At 43.0% G+C, this 15,886-nt stretch overlaps 1 protein-coding gene across 8 annotated transcripts in view; it reads right to left on the minus strand.

Moving 5' to 3' along the window:
* The window catches only part of camk2d1 (calcium/calmodulin-dependent protein kinase (CaM kinase) II delta 1), a 124,112-nt gene that overhangs the window by 8,012 nt on the left and 100,214 nt on the right, over nucleotides 1-15,886 (minus strand). For 2 of the 8 annotated variants that reach the window (XM_071206588.1, XM_034105515.1), the window contains exons 14-16: nucleotides 10,876-10,929; nucleotides 7,142-7,186; nucleotides 5,423-5,471 (exon numbers count right to left, since the gene is read on the minus strand). In XM_071206588.1, the coding sequence (XP_071062689.1) occupies nucleotides 5,423-5,471; nucleotides 7,142-7,186; nucleotides 10,876-10,929 (148 nt within the window). The remainder of the gene's footprint in view (nucleotides 1-5,422; nucleotides 5,472-7,141; nucleotides 7,187-10,875; nucleotides 10,930-15,886) is intronic. The other 6 variants (XM_034105516.2, XM_071206590.1, XM_071206589.1 and 3 more) reach the window with 3 other exon arrangements.

Genomic DNA, 15,886 nt, shown 5'->3' on the forward strand with positions numbered 1-15,886 from the left:
TTCCACTACTGGAACGGCAACGGTAGTAATAATATCACAGATCAACTTAAACCCAACCTTAAACCTAAATTCTTTGAAAAACATTTTGTAAAAAGAAAACGTTGCCAAACAAAGACCAGGGCTGAAGTCGAATAGTCCATTTAGCTTAGGAACCTTCCTAAAGGAGTGAAATGACCCGGAAGTCCCTCAGTGGCAGCCATGATAAGTGCCGTTCGAATTCTCTAGAATGATGAGAATGATAGGAAAGGAGGTTTCAAACTTCCTTTAGAACCTCCTTTAGCTTAGGAACCACTGGACCTCCCTAACTGACAGGAGAAGCGAAAATGCTGCCCCACAATGCCTTGCAGCCGCAGCATTTGCCGTCACTCAACAGTCGGCCGTTCACGGAAAAAAACGATTATGACGGAGAAATTATATCATGAAAGTTACGGTGCTTATTAAGCTTTTTAAAACATAGGTGGTAAGTTGCCAAAGTGCTTTGTTTTGAACGTTCATCAGTATTATAATCAAAGAGAGAAATATGAACGTTAGTTTTCACTGAAATTATCAAATAAAGTCAACATTTCAGTCTTTACTGAGCTGTGTGGGGTTTGTTCAACTTTTAAAAGATGTTTGAATGGTGATATACACAGTGATAGATGTTAAGGACTAACGTTTATAATAAATACATCTGTATTGATTTTAAGATCTTTAGTTCATACAATCATACGTATTGGGATCATTTGTATTAATGTGAACCGGAGGGAGAGGGTGACGAGCATAAGTTTCACTTTCCTTTTTTATTTCAATTCCAACTTTGGTCCTGAAGAATATGTTTCTCTGTTGTCCCCGTTCATAAAGCAAAGCAGCAGCATCAGAGCACGGTGCAGAGTCTCTAGATGAGTCCCTCGTTCTTATTAAACATCCATGTTGTAGTCCGCTGTATAGAAAACTGTGGTTTCCATGGTTTCCCCACAGCAGCAGACGCATACAATGATGTCCGCTGGCGCATCATAAACACGTCGGATAGTGAAAGTGCATTCGGATTCTCTAAAGTGCCACAGTCTCTTCTCCTAAGTCCTTTTTAATTCTCCTATCCACTATCCCTTAACCCCGTGACGTTTCACTCAGAGGTCAAGGAATAGACGATAGGGTTAGAACTTAGGAGCTGATCTTTGGACTATTCGACTGCAGCCCATGCCTGTGAGGTGACGAACATAAAGGCATGGAACCACCAAGCTAAACCCAGCTGGTGTAGTTACAGCCTCTGACCTGTGGGGGGCGCTGTGAGGCAAAACAAATGTCACACAAGTGTATATATAATATATATATATATGTAAGCTTAGTTGAAAGTAATAATATTAAGTTGAAACCTTTTTTTATTTAAACTTAATATTATTCCTTTCAACTAAACTAATGGAGTTATGTGTCATTTGCTGACATAAGAAATGTAATTAGAGTCAACGCTTCAGTTCCCAAGCCAAGTAGACTGTACGTCTACTTGGCTTGGGATCTGAAGCGTCGCCATTTCAAGTCGTGATCGCACGATGTGGACTGGTATCTGGAGAGGTGTCCTTGAGCAAGGCACCGAACCCCCAACTGCTCCCTGGCAGCCTGTTTGCTCTGGGACCTCTCCATAAGAAATAGATGTGTGTTTGTGCATATGTGTTTTCAGACTTGCTGTGTACAAGTCCCCTGCATATGTGTATTTGTACTGTGTGCATGGACGGAGCAAGAAACTGAATTTACTCATGAGGATTTAAAAAAAAGGGTCTTCTGTCTTCTTTTCCGTATTGTTGACGGCTTCTTTACCCCATCAATACCAGGCAGGGAACGTGCAGCGGCTGGGCGCACTCCTCTGAGCACATTGTTCACGTTGATGCCGTCAGCCACTCGTCTGACCACACACGCCTTCTGCTATGCAGAGCTTTTCCAAGCGTCAATCATCATCTTCACTTTTGACATGTCTAACCCTTTTTGATGGGTCTTCTCCAAATGACCACCCTCACAGGGAACACACACATCTAGGCTGGGCCCTGGAACAGACACTTTAACATGACATCAACTTAACGGGTCCATTCAAGAAATTCATAAATGATAATTGGACTTAATAGAAAAACCAAACACAGACATACTTTAACCCTTAAAGCAGGGGTGTCAAACTAATTTTCATCTCGGGCCACATTCGCATTATGGTTGCACTCAAAGGGCCGGTTGTAACTTTAAGACTATATAAAACTACATATATAAATATTTAATATATATAAAATAATGTATTATATTACATTATTGCCTCTGCATTGGATTATTATCAGATGGGGTAATAACTTGATAATTAACTCTGTCTGAAAGTAGAAGTCTAGGGCAAATAATCGCAAGTCTCTTCAGTGAGAACGTCACAAAATGATTTTAAAAGAAAAGCAAAATACAAATAAAAAGTGACATTTTGAAAAAAAAAGTAAAATCTGAGAAAAAAGTCTAATTTGAGATGCATTGTGGGACATGTAGTTTATGGGCACCGTGCTTCTGTAAATCGCCATGTAACCGTATAACAAACATATTATATTCTTTGCAAGCTCTTGTGGGGCCACAGAAAATGAAGTCGCGGGCCGGATTTGGCCCCCGGGCCTTGAGTTTGACACCCCTGCCTTAAAGGGTTTCTGTATGTTGGGGGGGGATGCAGTCACTTGACAGGATGTGCCCATGTGTGAAATGGATGTAATCATGGTGACAGTGTAACATGGATGACATGGGGTGTATTATAATATAGGTGAAATAACAGTGATATATGAAATAAATGTAGAAAAAAGCAATTGATTATTTCCCAAAATACTTTATGACTACGGATTAAAGTGTTAAAAAGCTAAAGTGATCCATAAACTATAAAGTAAAACTAACATATTCATTTACTTCTAAATGTCAAAGGCAGAGGGAACTCTGGGAAATGGACTTACATTGGGAGTCAGCGGGGCCCAAGCTGGGCAGGGGCACCGCGTGCTGGGTGCCGGGCCCCTGGTGGGGGCCACAGTGGCATGTGGTGGAATGGTCAGAGAAAAGCAACAGACAGAAAGATGCGAAGAAGAGGAGCAGGTAGGCCGTCCACAGAGCCAACAGGAAGTACTGAGAGCACCCCTCAGCAGGGGGCCACACGCTGGGAGAGTACCAGCAGGAGGAAGAGGAAGAGGAGGAGGATGGGGGAGGGGGAGGGAGGCATGTGGAAGGTGGGCTGCTCTACATCCTTAAGGAGATAGATCTGAGGGCCGGGCGAGGCACTTTTTACTGAGATGAAACGGGTGAAGAGGAAGAGGAGGACGAGGAAGAGGAGGACGAAGCAGGACAGACAGACATGAAATGGAGAAAGGAAAAACATGAGATGAGAATGAATGAAAGGCATGCAGGAAATGACAGCCCTAGATTCTTAAGATGGTGGTAACCAAAGTGAGAGTTGGACTTATATTCAACAGCTGGACTCAAATCATCTTCTGTGGAAATCATTTGCCCCCAACCGCCCCCTGTCCACAAAGCCACCAAACCAACACAGTTCCCACTTTACTAAAACCCTTTAGTGTGGAGAAAAGAACAGGAAGCCTTTAACCATCCATCATTCTCAATGGTGCAAGTGAGTCATATCAAAGAAATTGCTGCACTTTTATCTTCCCACTTCCTGCCTCAGACAAGACCATTACCAAAGGACAAAAGATGTCGAGATCAAAGTCATCCTCATTTCAGAATACTTCTAAGCCTCTGCGTAGTCTCTGATTCATTCATTCAAGGAAGAGAAGTATCTGTATTAAAGTATATGAAAGATAATATCAGAAAATCCTGACGAGGTAAAAATATCTTCCTTTGAAAGAAAATAGGACATGCCATTGAACACGACAATTACTTATTGTAGCATGTCCTATTCAAAGCAGTGTTTAAGCTTCGCTGAATACGGCTCCAATCAGCCATACATAACAATGGAGGCCATAATGAAGAGCGGCCGTGTCCCTGAATGTCCCCGAGGTGTACTGGATGAGGCACATATACATGCTACCACAAAGGATGAGCACACTTGGAGACTTCAATCTCATTTGAAAGACTTTCTGTTCTGTCAAAGGTCACTTCAGTTTGAACAGTTACAAAAACACAAAGACACACACTAATGAATAATGTCCTCCTGTTGGACAACTCGGAGACAAACATCACATCCACTTGGCTGAAGTCCAGCAAGAATGACCTCTCTCTTTTGTTTGGCCTCACTTTGTCATGCAGAGCGTCTGGGGATATGCCCGTTAACACGAGCAGCCTTAACTCGTCCTCAGATCCGTCTATAGTCCAGGTCTCTCTGTATTGCCATGACATGTGACTCAGATAGATAGAATTCTTTTGTTACAGAAGCCGTGCCTTGACGAAATGGTTACATTTGGAGTGTTCATTTTTAGGAACTCACCGATTACTTGCCTGATATCTTTGTTGCTCATAATATTTCCTTTACATAGACTTTCACTTCCTGTAAATATAAGTTGTCCGAGTGTCCACCGACTTCTAGAACTTTGGTATTGGATTTATTTTGAAAAATGAGTTTGAGAGGAGGCTAAATCACCAAAGTGGGCGAAGGCTGTGGATATTTCTAAACATGTTTGAGACGCATTCTTGAGGTGCAGCACGTCCTGAGTGGAGCGGTCAGAGCGGTACAGCCGATGGTCATGCTGTCCACACTGTGGACTCTCAATGGGTACGACACCACGAGCCACTGTTCCGTGTGAGTCAAGAAGACAGCTGGCACTCATTTCACCCACCGGCAACTTTACCATTAACTATTTTCATTACGAGAATAAGGACAATTAAAACATTAAAATATTACACATTACAAACACTAAATATAAAATAAAATAAATAACACCTCTTAGCCCTACAATGGTGTCTTGTGTAAAACTCTTTCTATTGCATAATTATATGAAACATTTAACAGTATGAATAAAAACAAAAGTAACAATAAACAATGTTCCTGTAGGCTTACTGTGTGCAATGTTACGGCTGTCAACATCTATTCAATAAATGAACATCAAGGTCCCAAAGGTTTCATGTGTGCTCGTCAGAGACTTTCACACAAGTCCGGTGGTTTCGCTAAACTCATTGTGATGACGCCATATTGAAATAACCCTCTGAGCTTTGGTGACACATGGCAGTACCATACCGTGTACAGTGTGGGGCGGTGTGCAGATCGGACCAACCAGGGGGTGCACACGGGCCCCAGGGGGTGCACACGGGCCCCAGGGGGTGCACACGGGCCCCAGGGGGTGCATACGGGCCCCAGCAGGTACATGATCCATGACACTGATCCAGATCACATGCCACGCCGTCACGAGCAGCCGTCCAAAAGCCTCCGGTGGAAACCACGTCTAAACATAATAATAATGCTAGTTCCCCCACAGAGGTGACGTTAGAGTAAAGCTCCTACCTCTCACATCCTCGTCCTCCATGGTGGTGTTGGTGCTCTCGCTGGACTCCTGAGGACCCAGAGACACATGAGTATGACAGCTGACAGGACACACATAAGCTGAAGGCAGACATTGGGTTTAACTGGTGCTCTTTGTGGTTCACAGCAGGTCTTGATTTGATCCTAAATTGGGTTGGACCTTTAATCAAATGTAACTTTCCCAGATAGACGGTGAGAGGAAACGTGAAGAAGCCATGCTGGGATAAAAGGGAGCTTCCTTTGGTTGGTTTGGAGCACCTCGTGTATCTGGTACCACAGTGGTGCCTGAATGAAGTCTAACTGGGTTAGACACATCGTTGGAAAGAAGCCACCAGTTTATTCAGTGCATCGAAACTTCTGTTTGCAAACCTTTGGCTACACTTCTTTGACATGTGACACGTGGTGACACTGTTTCTAACTGAATGCAGACACACATTGCCATGTGTGCAAAGACGTGGCAACATATCTACTAACGCACCATGGAACAAAAGTAACCACAATGTAGTGTGTTAACTGTTTATGAGCTGGACTTCTTGTTCTTGATTCTGGACCTGTTTGACATGTTCCCAGAGCTCAGGTAGAACTTTCAGTAGACAGAACATAATGTAATGTATCCTTTGAATTTAAACTACTTCCATAACACATCTACGATGTGAAATGGCACATCACTTTCTGAATGATGCTTCTGCTTGAGGATTACAAAAAGCAGAATATGAAATAAGCTGCACACGCTTCATGTACTGCAGGGGTGTCAAACTCAATTTCATCGCGGGCCACATTAGCATTATGGTTGCACTCAAAGGGCCGGTGGTAACTATATAAATATATAAAATAATGTATTATATGACATTATTGCCTCTGAATTGGATTATTATCGGATAGGGTAATAACTTAGTAATTAACTACGTCTGAAAGCAGAAGTCCAGGGCAAATCATTTCAAGTTTCTTCTGTGCGCATGTCACAAAACGAGATGCATTGTGGGACATGTAGTTTATGGGCAACCTGCTTCTGTAAAGTGGCATGTAACCGTATAATAAACGTATTATATTCATTGCAAGCTCTTGCGGCCCACATCAAATGGAGTCGCGGGCCGGATTTGGCCCCCGGGCCTTGAGTTTGACACCCCTGATGTACTGTATAAAGCTATACAACACTTACTATGCCAAGGAACCCACACTGTATGCTACACTACGGGCTACAACGCCACCATGCCACCGCACGAAGCAAAAGCATGCACATCATCCTACATGGTTATCTCACGGCCTACCCCCGACCGTATAGATCATGAATGATATGGAGATCCGTGGATCTGCACAGAGGTGGCAGATGGGATTCTGCACAGCGCTGGTGTCCATGGTATTGCATGGTCATCATTCTGTTCAGCATGCATAATCCCTTTGTCACTCAAGTATAAAACACTGTATCATTTTACAATGATAGTACGTGGTTCATTTGCTACAGACATGACAGATCAACATTGAGCGTATAAGTTAGTCACACACGTGTAGCATAATGTTGAGTCTCAGTATAACATGCAACAGTTGATGCAACATTTCACAGCAGTAGCATTCAGTCACATGTTCCAGTTACATGTCGACCACCAAAAGCACACACACAACCCCAGCAGCAGCAGCAGCAAGGAGGCTCTACCCTAAGAAGGCGCACACTCAGCAGCAGCCTCAGAGCAGCTCAGCCGATACCTTGTTTCCATCAGCCGGGTTGTGGATAACGGTAGTTTGAGCCTCCTGATTCAGAAGGACCGATAGCAGGAAGGAAGGTTGGTGCAGAACAAAGAGAGTGAGGAAAAGCTTGTGACAGAAGAGCATTTTGAAAGAAAGAAAAACCAGGACAAAGGGGAAAGCGACATCTTGAGAGGAAAGGAAGTCGGGTCTAAAACAGAATCACTACAGAATACCGAGCCGCCACCACAGACACACGGGTTGTTAAGAAAATAGCAATATTGACGATTCCATGAACATAGTCAAGTATTTCACCACAAATGATCACGTGACACCAAACACTACGACAACATGAACACCATGGAAATAATCCGTAAACAAATGTATGTTTCTTAAAACAGCGGTAGAACAAAATCACATTTTTCTACAGCTAAAACATTCCGAAAGCATTCTTCATTAAATGAAATGGCCTTCTCAATTACGCTTCGAGGGAAACTATTTTCCTTTTCCAATTCGGATGCATTTGTATACAGATGTACAGTCTACTCGGTTAGGTTAAAAAAGATCATGGCTTGGGTTACCAAAATTAATTTGTGTACGATTTGAAAAAATATGTCAATCCTGGCTTTTGGCTCCACACAGGACACCGCGGGTGAGGGTCCGGTGTGGGTTCGATGCATTGACTTCATCCTCCTCACTTTGCTCCCCAAACTATGATCAGTAACGTACGTGTGAACGTCCGAAACAACGTAATCAGGGAGAACAAACATTGCTGTCGAACTCTAAAGGAGAATGCATTTTTCTAGTATTGTCTTTTTGAGGTTGGACCGGCCGGCGTTTGACCATTTCCACACAACATCAAACAACCTGTGTCACTCTGAAGAGAATGATCACCATCAGATGGAAGAGAAGCAACACCCCGTCAGGGCGGATTTCCCACACATACTGTACATGCTTTCGCACTACAGGTGTTCCTGTACAGTGTGTACAGCTGACGGGCTTTACTTTGACGAGAGTCCCCACAGAGCGAGTCTCTGCAGGTGAGCGCTCCGTCACCCTGATGATGTGTGACAGTCTCCTGACAGAAGAGATCAGTCCTAGCCAATCACATGATAATGCTACTGCCATTGCTGGATGTGTGCTGTAGGGAGCATGAGTGTTATTTATGTAACCGTGACTTTTTTTCTGTGAAAGTGACGAAAAGGGAATCTGGAATGTCTCAGGGTTGGATGAAAAAGTCACAAGGTCAAAAAAACAAAACTCAACACGTTGGGAAATATAAGGATTGACTTTTCTTTCTATCCGTTCCTTGGCCATACCATTGGAAACTGGATTTATAACCCAGATTAGCATAACAACTGGAAGCAGAAGGAAACGGCTATATGCTACGTTACGCAATTCTTTATTGTCCCCATAAGGAAATGTCTTCTCTTGTTCTATGCAACACACTCTCACTCCCTAAGCGTCCAGGAGCGACGCTTGGTCAGGGTCCGTGGCGTCCAGTTGTGACGCTCCTAGGCTCCTTCAGCGTCATAAAGGGACGCAGATAGCTTTCAACTGATTGCAATGTATTCCCATCTGCGGCGGGATTTGACGCTCATGGAAGCACGGCATTCGTTTGTGTCGGCTGCCCTTAAAGGTAATGTGAGCGTCCATTCCCATTGGATAACGGAGAATTGTACACCCGGAAGTAAGTATTCCCCTTACTGTCGATTGATTTTACAGTGATATCTGCACTACTCATCGACTAAAACACACCAGAGTATCCTTGTTAATTACACAACATTGATTGGTTTAAATTGTGTGCAATGCTTTTGTGTTTTTCCCCTTCGATTCGGAGAAAAATATTTTCGGAGTAAAGGATGGCAGAAGACACTACACTACCCAGAATCCCCAGCTATCGTTTAAGACTACACCATGGCTGAAGTCGAATAGTCCATTTAGCTTAGGAACCTTCCTAACAGAGTGAAATGACCCGGAAGTCCCTCAGTGGCAGCCATGATAAGTGCCGTTCGAATTCTCTAGATCAGGGGTGTCGAACTCAAGGCCCGGGGGCCACATCCGGCCCGCGACTTCATTTTCTGTGGCCCCACAAGAGCGTGCAAAGAATATAATATGTTTATTATACGGTTACATGCTACTTTACAGAAGCACGTTGCCCATAAACTACATGTCCCACAATGCATCTCAAATTAGACTTTTTTCTCAGAATTTGCCTTTTTTTCTTCAAAATATGCCTTTTTTCTCAGAAATTAGATTTTTTTTTCAAATGCTACTTTTTATTTCAAAAAATATTTTTTCTTCAGAATTTCGCTTCTCTTTTTAAATCATTTTGTGACATTCTCACTGAAGAGACTTGCAATTATTTGCCCTAGACTTCTGCTTTCAGACGTAGTTAATTATTAAGTTATTAACCTATCTGATAATAATCCAATGCAGAGGAAATAATGTAATATAATACATTATTTTATATATATGATATATTTTTATATGTATTTTTATATAGTCTTAAAGTTACAACCGGCCCTTTGAGTGCAACCATAATGCTGATGTGGCCTGTGAGTTTGACACCCCTGCTCTAGATGATAGGAAAGGAGGTTTCAAACTTCCTTTATAACCTCACTTAGCTTAGGAACCACTGGACCTATCTGCGTCCCTTTAGGAAGCTGAAGGAGCGTCACAACTGCACGCCACGGGACCCTGACCACGCGTCGCTCCTGGACGATTATAGAGTGTGTTGTTCTATCATGGGAACCCAGAGCGTAGGAGCTGGAATTCTGGGTGGAGAATGTGGGGAAGGTCAGACACGATGTGTGCCTGTCTAATAAACGGACTGCTCATATATGTTTTGGAGAGATGGATGTTTTTAACCCCCATCTGTAGCAGGGGAGCGATCCGTTACTTCAACTGCACGGTCGAGTCCCAGGCAGTGACTCCATATCTGATGTGCTCTCCAACACGGCATGGTAACAACAACATGAACGTCTGCTCCACTCCGGAAGCCCTGCGCCTACGCACAAAACACAACCGCAGTTGAAGTCTAAAGCAACTGCGACAACATGGACCCTGCTAGCCATTCCAAAGAGCATCTCCATGCTTCTGAAATGCACTAGTCCAACATGAATTCAGTGTGCCTAATCTGGACACAATCTGTACAGATTAAACAAAGCAAGACAACGTCACTAGCATCATTGAAATCAATCCACCAACATGATCATATTGAGGAGTTCGACTACAATTCTGTTGGTGCATTTCAAAAACCTTTACATTACTCCTTAAAAAACTCTTGAACAATTCACATTCCTGGTTCTGGGTCAACTTAAAAGACACTTTAAATGTGGTGTGTTTTTGTTCCCATTAGCAACATACCACGAAAACAAAATAATGTTTAGTGGTTTAAAAAAAAGCGTTCTAACAGCAAAGCAGAGTTGTGCCCAGTTTGGTTGACAGCAACGGATTGAAGCCTGTTGGCCACAGTTTGACGTTGAATGGCACTAGTGTTGCCATTATCGCCATCATCAGCAACAAAGGGAAATGTAGCCCCTGCACAGCAATATGCAACGCACTTAAGCAACTGAGAGGTGACGAGGACTAAATACATGTGTGGTTTTTAAACTTTATGGAAAACCAATCAACATCAAGTGAAAAAGAAGTGCGTGCCACAGAGCAGTATAATCCGACAGGTGCCACTGACAGCGTGCACAGATACAGGCAGACAGACATGCACACATGCAGCGAGGCAGGAGACAGTGTACCAGAGAAGGAGTGGGCTCTTTGGGGCTGGTGACCACATTGGTCTTGGTGTTGATCTGAGTGACAGAGTGACATACAGGTAGACAGACGGACAGACTTAGTGTTTAACTGTCAAGGCAGCTGCTGTGGAGGGAAAAGTGAAACGTTGTTCAAGAGAAAGGCCAGGGGGCTGTGGTCCATCTAACATGGAACACTTTGAGTCTGAACATCCCTGACAGTACAGAAAAACATCACCAACTTTTACAAAGGAAGGAGTTAATAACCAGCACTTTCTTTCAGAGGCCCCTCCCCTTATAGAGCGGAGGAAGAGACAAATGACCTAATTACTCTGCAGAAGAATGATATATTAGGTACCAGTCAGAAATGACTTTTCTATAATTGCATTTACCACAACTGACTCACATTAGGCCCTCTCTGTTCTGGTTGCAATATCTCTTTCACCCTTGAGAAGCTGTGATAGTGTCTGAGACTGGTAGGAGACAGCTGACACCAGATAGCATTCTTCAATATATTGATGCTCATCATTTTACTCCAAAATCAAATCAAATTTCTTATTTGAAGAATGAGTTTTCAATTAATAGCTCAAATAACCGTGATAGAAATTGCGGATATATTGTATTACCTTATCATGTTAGCCAGACGTAAAGCTGCTAGGGTATTAGCACGGTGGGGATTCAAGCTAACTGATTATGTCGGGTACGTACCTTTCATTAACTTTTGCTAACTATCTGTTTACATATCTGTAGTGATTTTATTGATTGGGTAGAAACAGTATATTCCTACAAGGCCTTCACAAAGGAGTGAGCTAGCATCTACAGCATACAATAACCACCATCGTAACAGAAACCTGGAAAATGCTAACTGTGTACAGAACACTTTGGCAAACGCATCATCATTTTCACAGGAAGTCGGTTACTCTTTGTGGCATGAAAACATCACATCCTGAGCACAACCAGCAGCATGGAAATAGACTGGAAACATGTGAGCATGTAAACAGATTTCCAGAAACAGACTCAACAAAGCAGGAACAGGATATGAATCAGTGTCTTCAAAAGAACATGTTGGACTGTTGCCAATCAAGATCTGATTCCGAGTCTGATCATATAGCTTTAGTACTATACACCTGTATAAAAACATCTACACATCTACAGCTTTCTACTTTAATATTTAACTCACAAGTAATAGGGTAACATTTGGATCTCATCCATGCGATACTATGAGGAAAGCTACCTGGAAAGCTAGCAGTAAATACAACTATCGACCACATGTTCAGGATGTATTCTTGTGCTGGGTAGACATAACATGACTGTTAACTATAGACAACATTTTTAACAACGGATGATTTTTCATTTAACACCGGTTTTCTGCTTTTTACAGACTTTAAAATGTGACTTGTGGGGGTATTTAATCTGTTTAAATACATCTAGTCTGTACCTAATAATACAAGGTACAAGCACTGCCCTTAGTTTGTCTAATGATGCAGGGCCTCAGCCATGTTTTAAAATATATACTGATCCTGAGTCCAAAACCACCATTTGGAAGGTTTGCATTAAGTGGATTTATTCAGTAACTTTGTTGGGTCCAAAAATTATCCGATTTAAAATAGAAGTAAAACTCTTTCAATCAGTCAATATAAATCTATATACAGTGTGAACAGATGATCCCAGCAGCATACAGGAAGTGGAGCCACACTTCCTGTATGCTGTCTGGAAGTCATGCAGTGTCTTGCCAGCCTGTTGGGATTCAAACACAATGGTTTCTACTGCTGACCAACTACCACTGCAGGAGTCAGCTGCTAACAGGCAGCAGCAGGCATACCCTGAAATACTCCACACCGTCCGTCCTCCTTTTCTGCGGTGAGCAGGAAAACGTACAAAGTGAAGTCATTCAAGTCATTGAGAAGACAAACAGGGGACAACAGGAAGAAAAGCACATGAATCATTCAGGCAGCTCCATTGGTACCTCTTTAACATGGGCACTGCAAAGGAAAGGACCTGAAGATGATGCAGTGGCTTCAGACTTTTCAGATCAAATTACTTTTAATCCCCATAAAACTTTGCAGCTCCAGAATTTTTTAGGTTGTTTCACTTATTTACACAACAAATAGCAGCAGCATAGACAGCAACAGGCAGATGTTCTGATACACTAATGGGAGAGGGGTCTGCCTGCAGACCTCCACTCTCAGGACACCTCCACTGTCAGTACAGGAAGTGACGATTCTGACCAACACGTTTTTTGGCATTTCCTGTTTCGGAACTGTTACTGTACTGATATTAACTACAATACAAGGTGTCCATATATATATATATATATATATATATATATATATATATTAGGGCTGTCAGTCGATTAAAATATTTAATCGCATGATTGTCCAAAGTTAATCGCACGTTTTTGTATCTGTTCTAAATGTACCTTAAAGGAATATTTTTCAAGTTTTTTCATACTCTTATCAACATATGAGTGGACAAATATGCTTTATGCAAATGTTATTATCATTTTGAACAATGACAAATATTCTCATGAATATTAAACACAACAACCTGGAACCTCTCTCATACAATACAATGTGTGTGTGTGTGTGTGTGTGTGTGTGTGTGTGGTGGTGTGTGTGGGTGTGTGTGGTGTGGGTGTGTGTGTGTGGTGTGTGTGTGTGTGTGTGTGTGTGTGTGTGGTGGTCTAGCATTACTATACTTGTGGGGACCTACATTTGTTTACATAGTCACGTGTGGGGACTGGCTTCCCTTATGGGGACAAATTGGAGGTCCCCATGAGGGGAATCATTAATTGTAGGGTGAAGACTTGGTTAGGTTTAGGATTAGGGTTAGGTTAAGGGTAAGGGTTAGAGTAAGGATAAGGGTTAGGGTTAGGCATGAGTTGGTTATGGTTAAGGTTAGGATAAGTCTCCAGGAAATGCATGTAAGTCAATGTAATGTCCCCTGAAGTGATGTAGACATGGTGTGTGGTGTGTGTGTGTGTGTGTGTGTGTGTGTGTGGGTGTGTGGTGTGTGTGTGTGCGTGTGTGTGTGTGCGTGTGTGTGTGTGCGTGTGCGTGTGTGCGCGTGTGTGTGCGCGTGATCGTTGGAGATATGTTCAACTCAAGGCATATGCTCAAATGGGAGCTGCCTGGACGCTGCAATCACGTTGCGCGCACTATCCGTGCTGAGTGTGCTGACTTTTCGTACAATGTCCCACTGTCTGGCTTCCTGCATAAAGTCAAGTGCTCGGCGCAGTTCATTTAAACGGCTCCTTATATCCGTTAGCACTGCTAGCTAGCACCAGATGCTAACAACAACAATACACGTAAGGTCTCTCTCGCTCGGGCCACACATACACACACCCTCCCGGTCCTCCCGATGGCCAGTCGGTGCCTGCCGGTGAGCGTGGAAGTGTGGTCTGCCACAAGCGGGCGGCAGGAGCGGGGCTTTCAGCATCAGCTTGTAGGTGGTATTTTAAACTCGATGCGCTCACATGCGTTAAAATAATTAGTGGCGTTAATTTTTTTTTTCGTTAACTTGACAGCCCTAATATATATATATATATATATATATATACATATACACAGCAGGGTGTGCTGCGTTGGGGTGGGGGACTTCCCCCACTCTGCGTGTCTCTTCCTTGCCGGGCCGGCCGATATGAAGCGTGACCAAGATGCACCGTGTGTATGTATATATATTAGTGCTGTCAAAATTATCGCGTTAACGGCGGTAATTAATTTTTTGAATTAATTGCGTTAAAATATTTAACGCATTTAACGCATGTGCAGAATGGCCCGCCCCATACGTGCCACCAGTGGCAGCGCCAGGGTATGGCTGGGGTAGCTGCACCCATACCAAGAAATTGCTTAGCCCCACCATGAGACATGATGTTAAAGTAAGCAAATAAAGTCTGCCAACTCGCGGAGTAAATTGCACAGACAGCAGTTAGTCAGATTGATTTCAGTAGCCATGGTTTGAAAACTTTTGTCACGTAGTGATCGTCTTCTCAATTGAACATCTTTGATAACGGGTGGTGTTGTTGCAGGAAGTCCCGACGGAGAATTACCCGAGGACCGGGCAATGTGAAAAGCAAAAAAAAAATAATAATAATAAAACCGGGGAAAATGGGGGAGAAAGTGCAAAAAAGTGTGAAAACACCTTTTAAAATGCGTTTTTTCTGAATGGAGATCGGCTAAGCTAACGCCTAGTATATGCTCCGGACCGTCCACACTCACAACAACGGCCTACAGACATAAATAAAGCAGCGACTGTATTCACCATGACACAGACAGTCTGTGGTTTGTACTTGTTTAGCTTCTGTCTAGTTTCTGAACAGATCTGAGGAGCTGTGAGCTTGAGTGCTAACAGCTAACGGCTGATGTTGTTTTTCTGTGTTTTGCATTGAAGATGACGTCACGGCTCCGCCTACACTACGTTACTATAGTTACTACCCCAGTTCCTAAACTGTAATGATAACGCAGCATAAAGTGAGCTAGTCCTAACAAGTCCTAACTATACCGTACTGAGCCGAGCGAGGCCCTGCAGTGGAAATGCGCCATAACAGAACATTTAGATGCACTGAAGCCAATAACGGTGCAGATAATCTGCTTTAATCACATGGTCTTTGGAGTATTTAGGAATGCTTTTACTAGAGTTCTACAATTCTCGAAACACTTGGTTGACATTTAGGACAGTTTATCATATCTAGTTACTAGTACAATCAAATCACACACACACACACACACACACACACACACACACACCACACACACACACACACACACACACACACACACACACACACACACACACACACACCACACACACACCACACACACACACACACCACACACACACACACACACACACCACACACACACACACACACACACACACACACCACACACACACACACACACACACGATTGATAAATGAAGAATGACAGAGATAATGCCTCCGATCATCATTTAATCATGGGTTATTAGTTTCCAGCAGTTTCCTGCTCACACAGAAGCTCCTCCTCCTCTCATACAG

This window comes from Pseudochaenichthys georgianus, chromosome 18 (assembly GCF_902827115.2).
Source record: "Pseudochaenichthys georgianus chromosome 18, fPseGeo1.2, whole genome shotgun sequence".
Lineage (NCBI taxonomy): Eukaryota > Metazoa > Chordata > Actinopteri > Perciformes > Channichthyidae > Pseudochaenichthys > Pseudochaenichthys georgianus.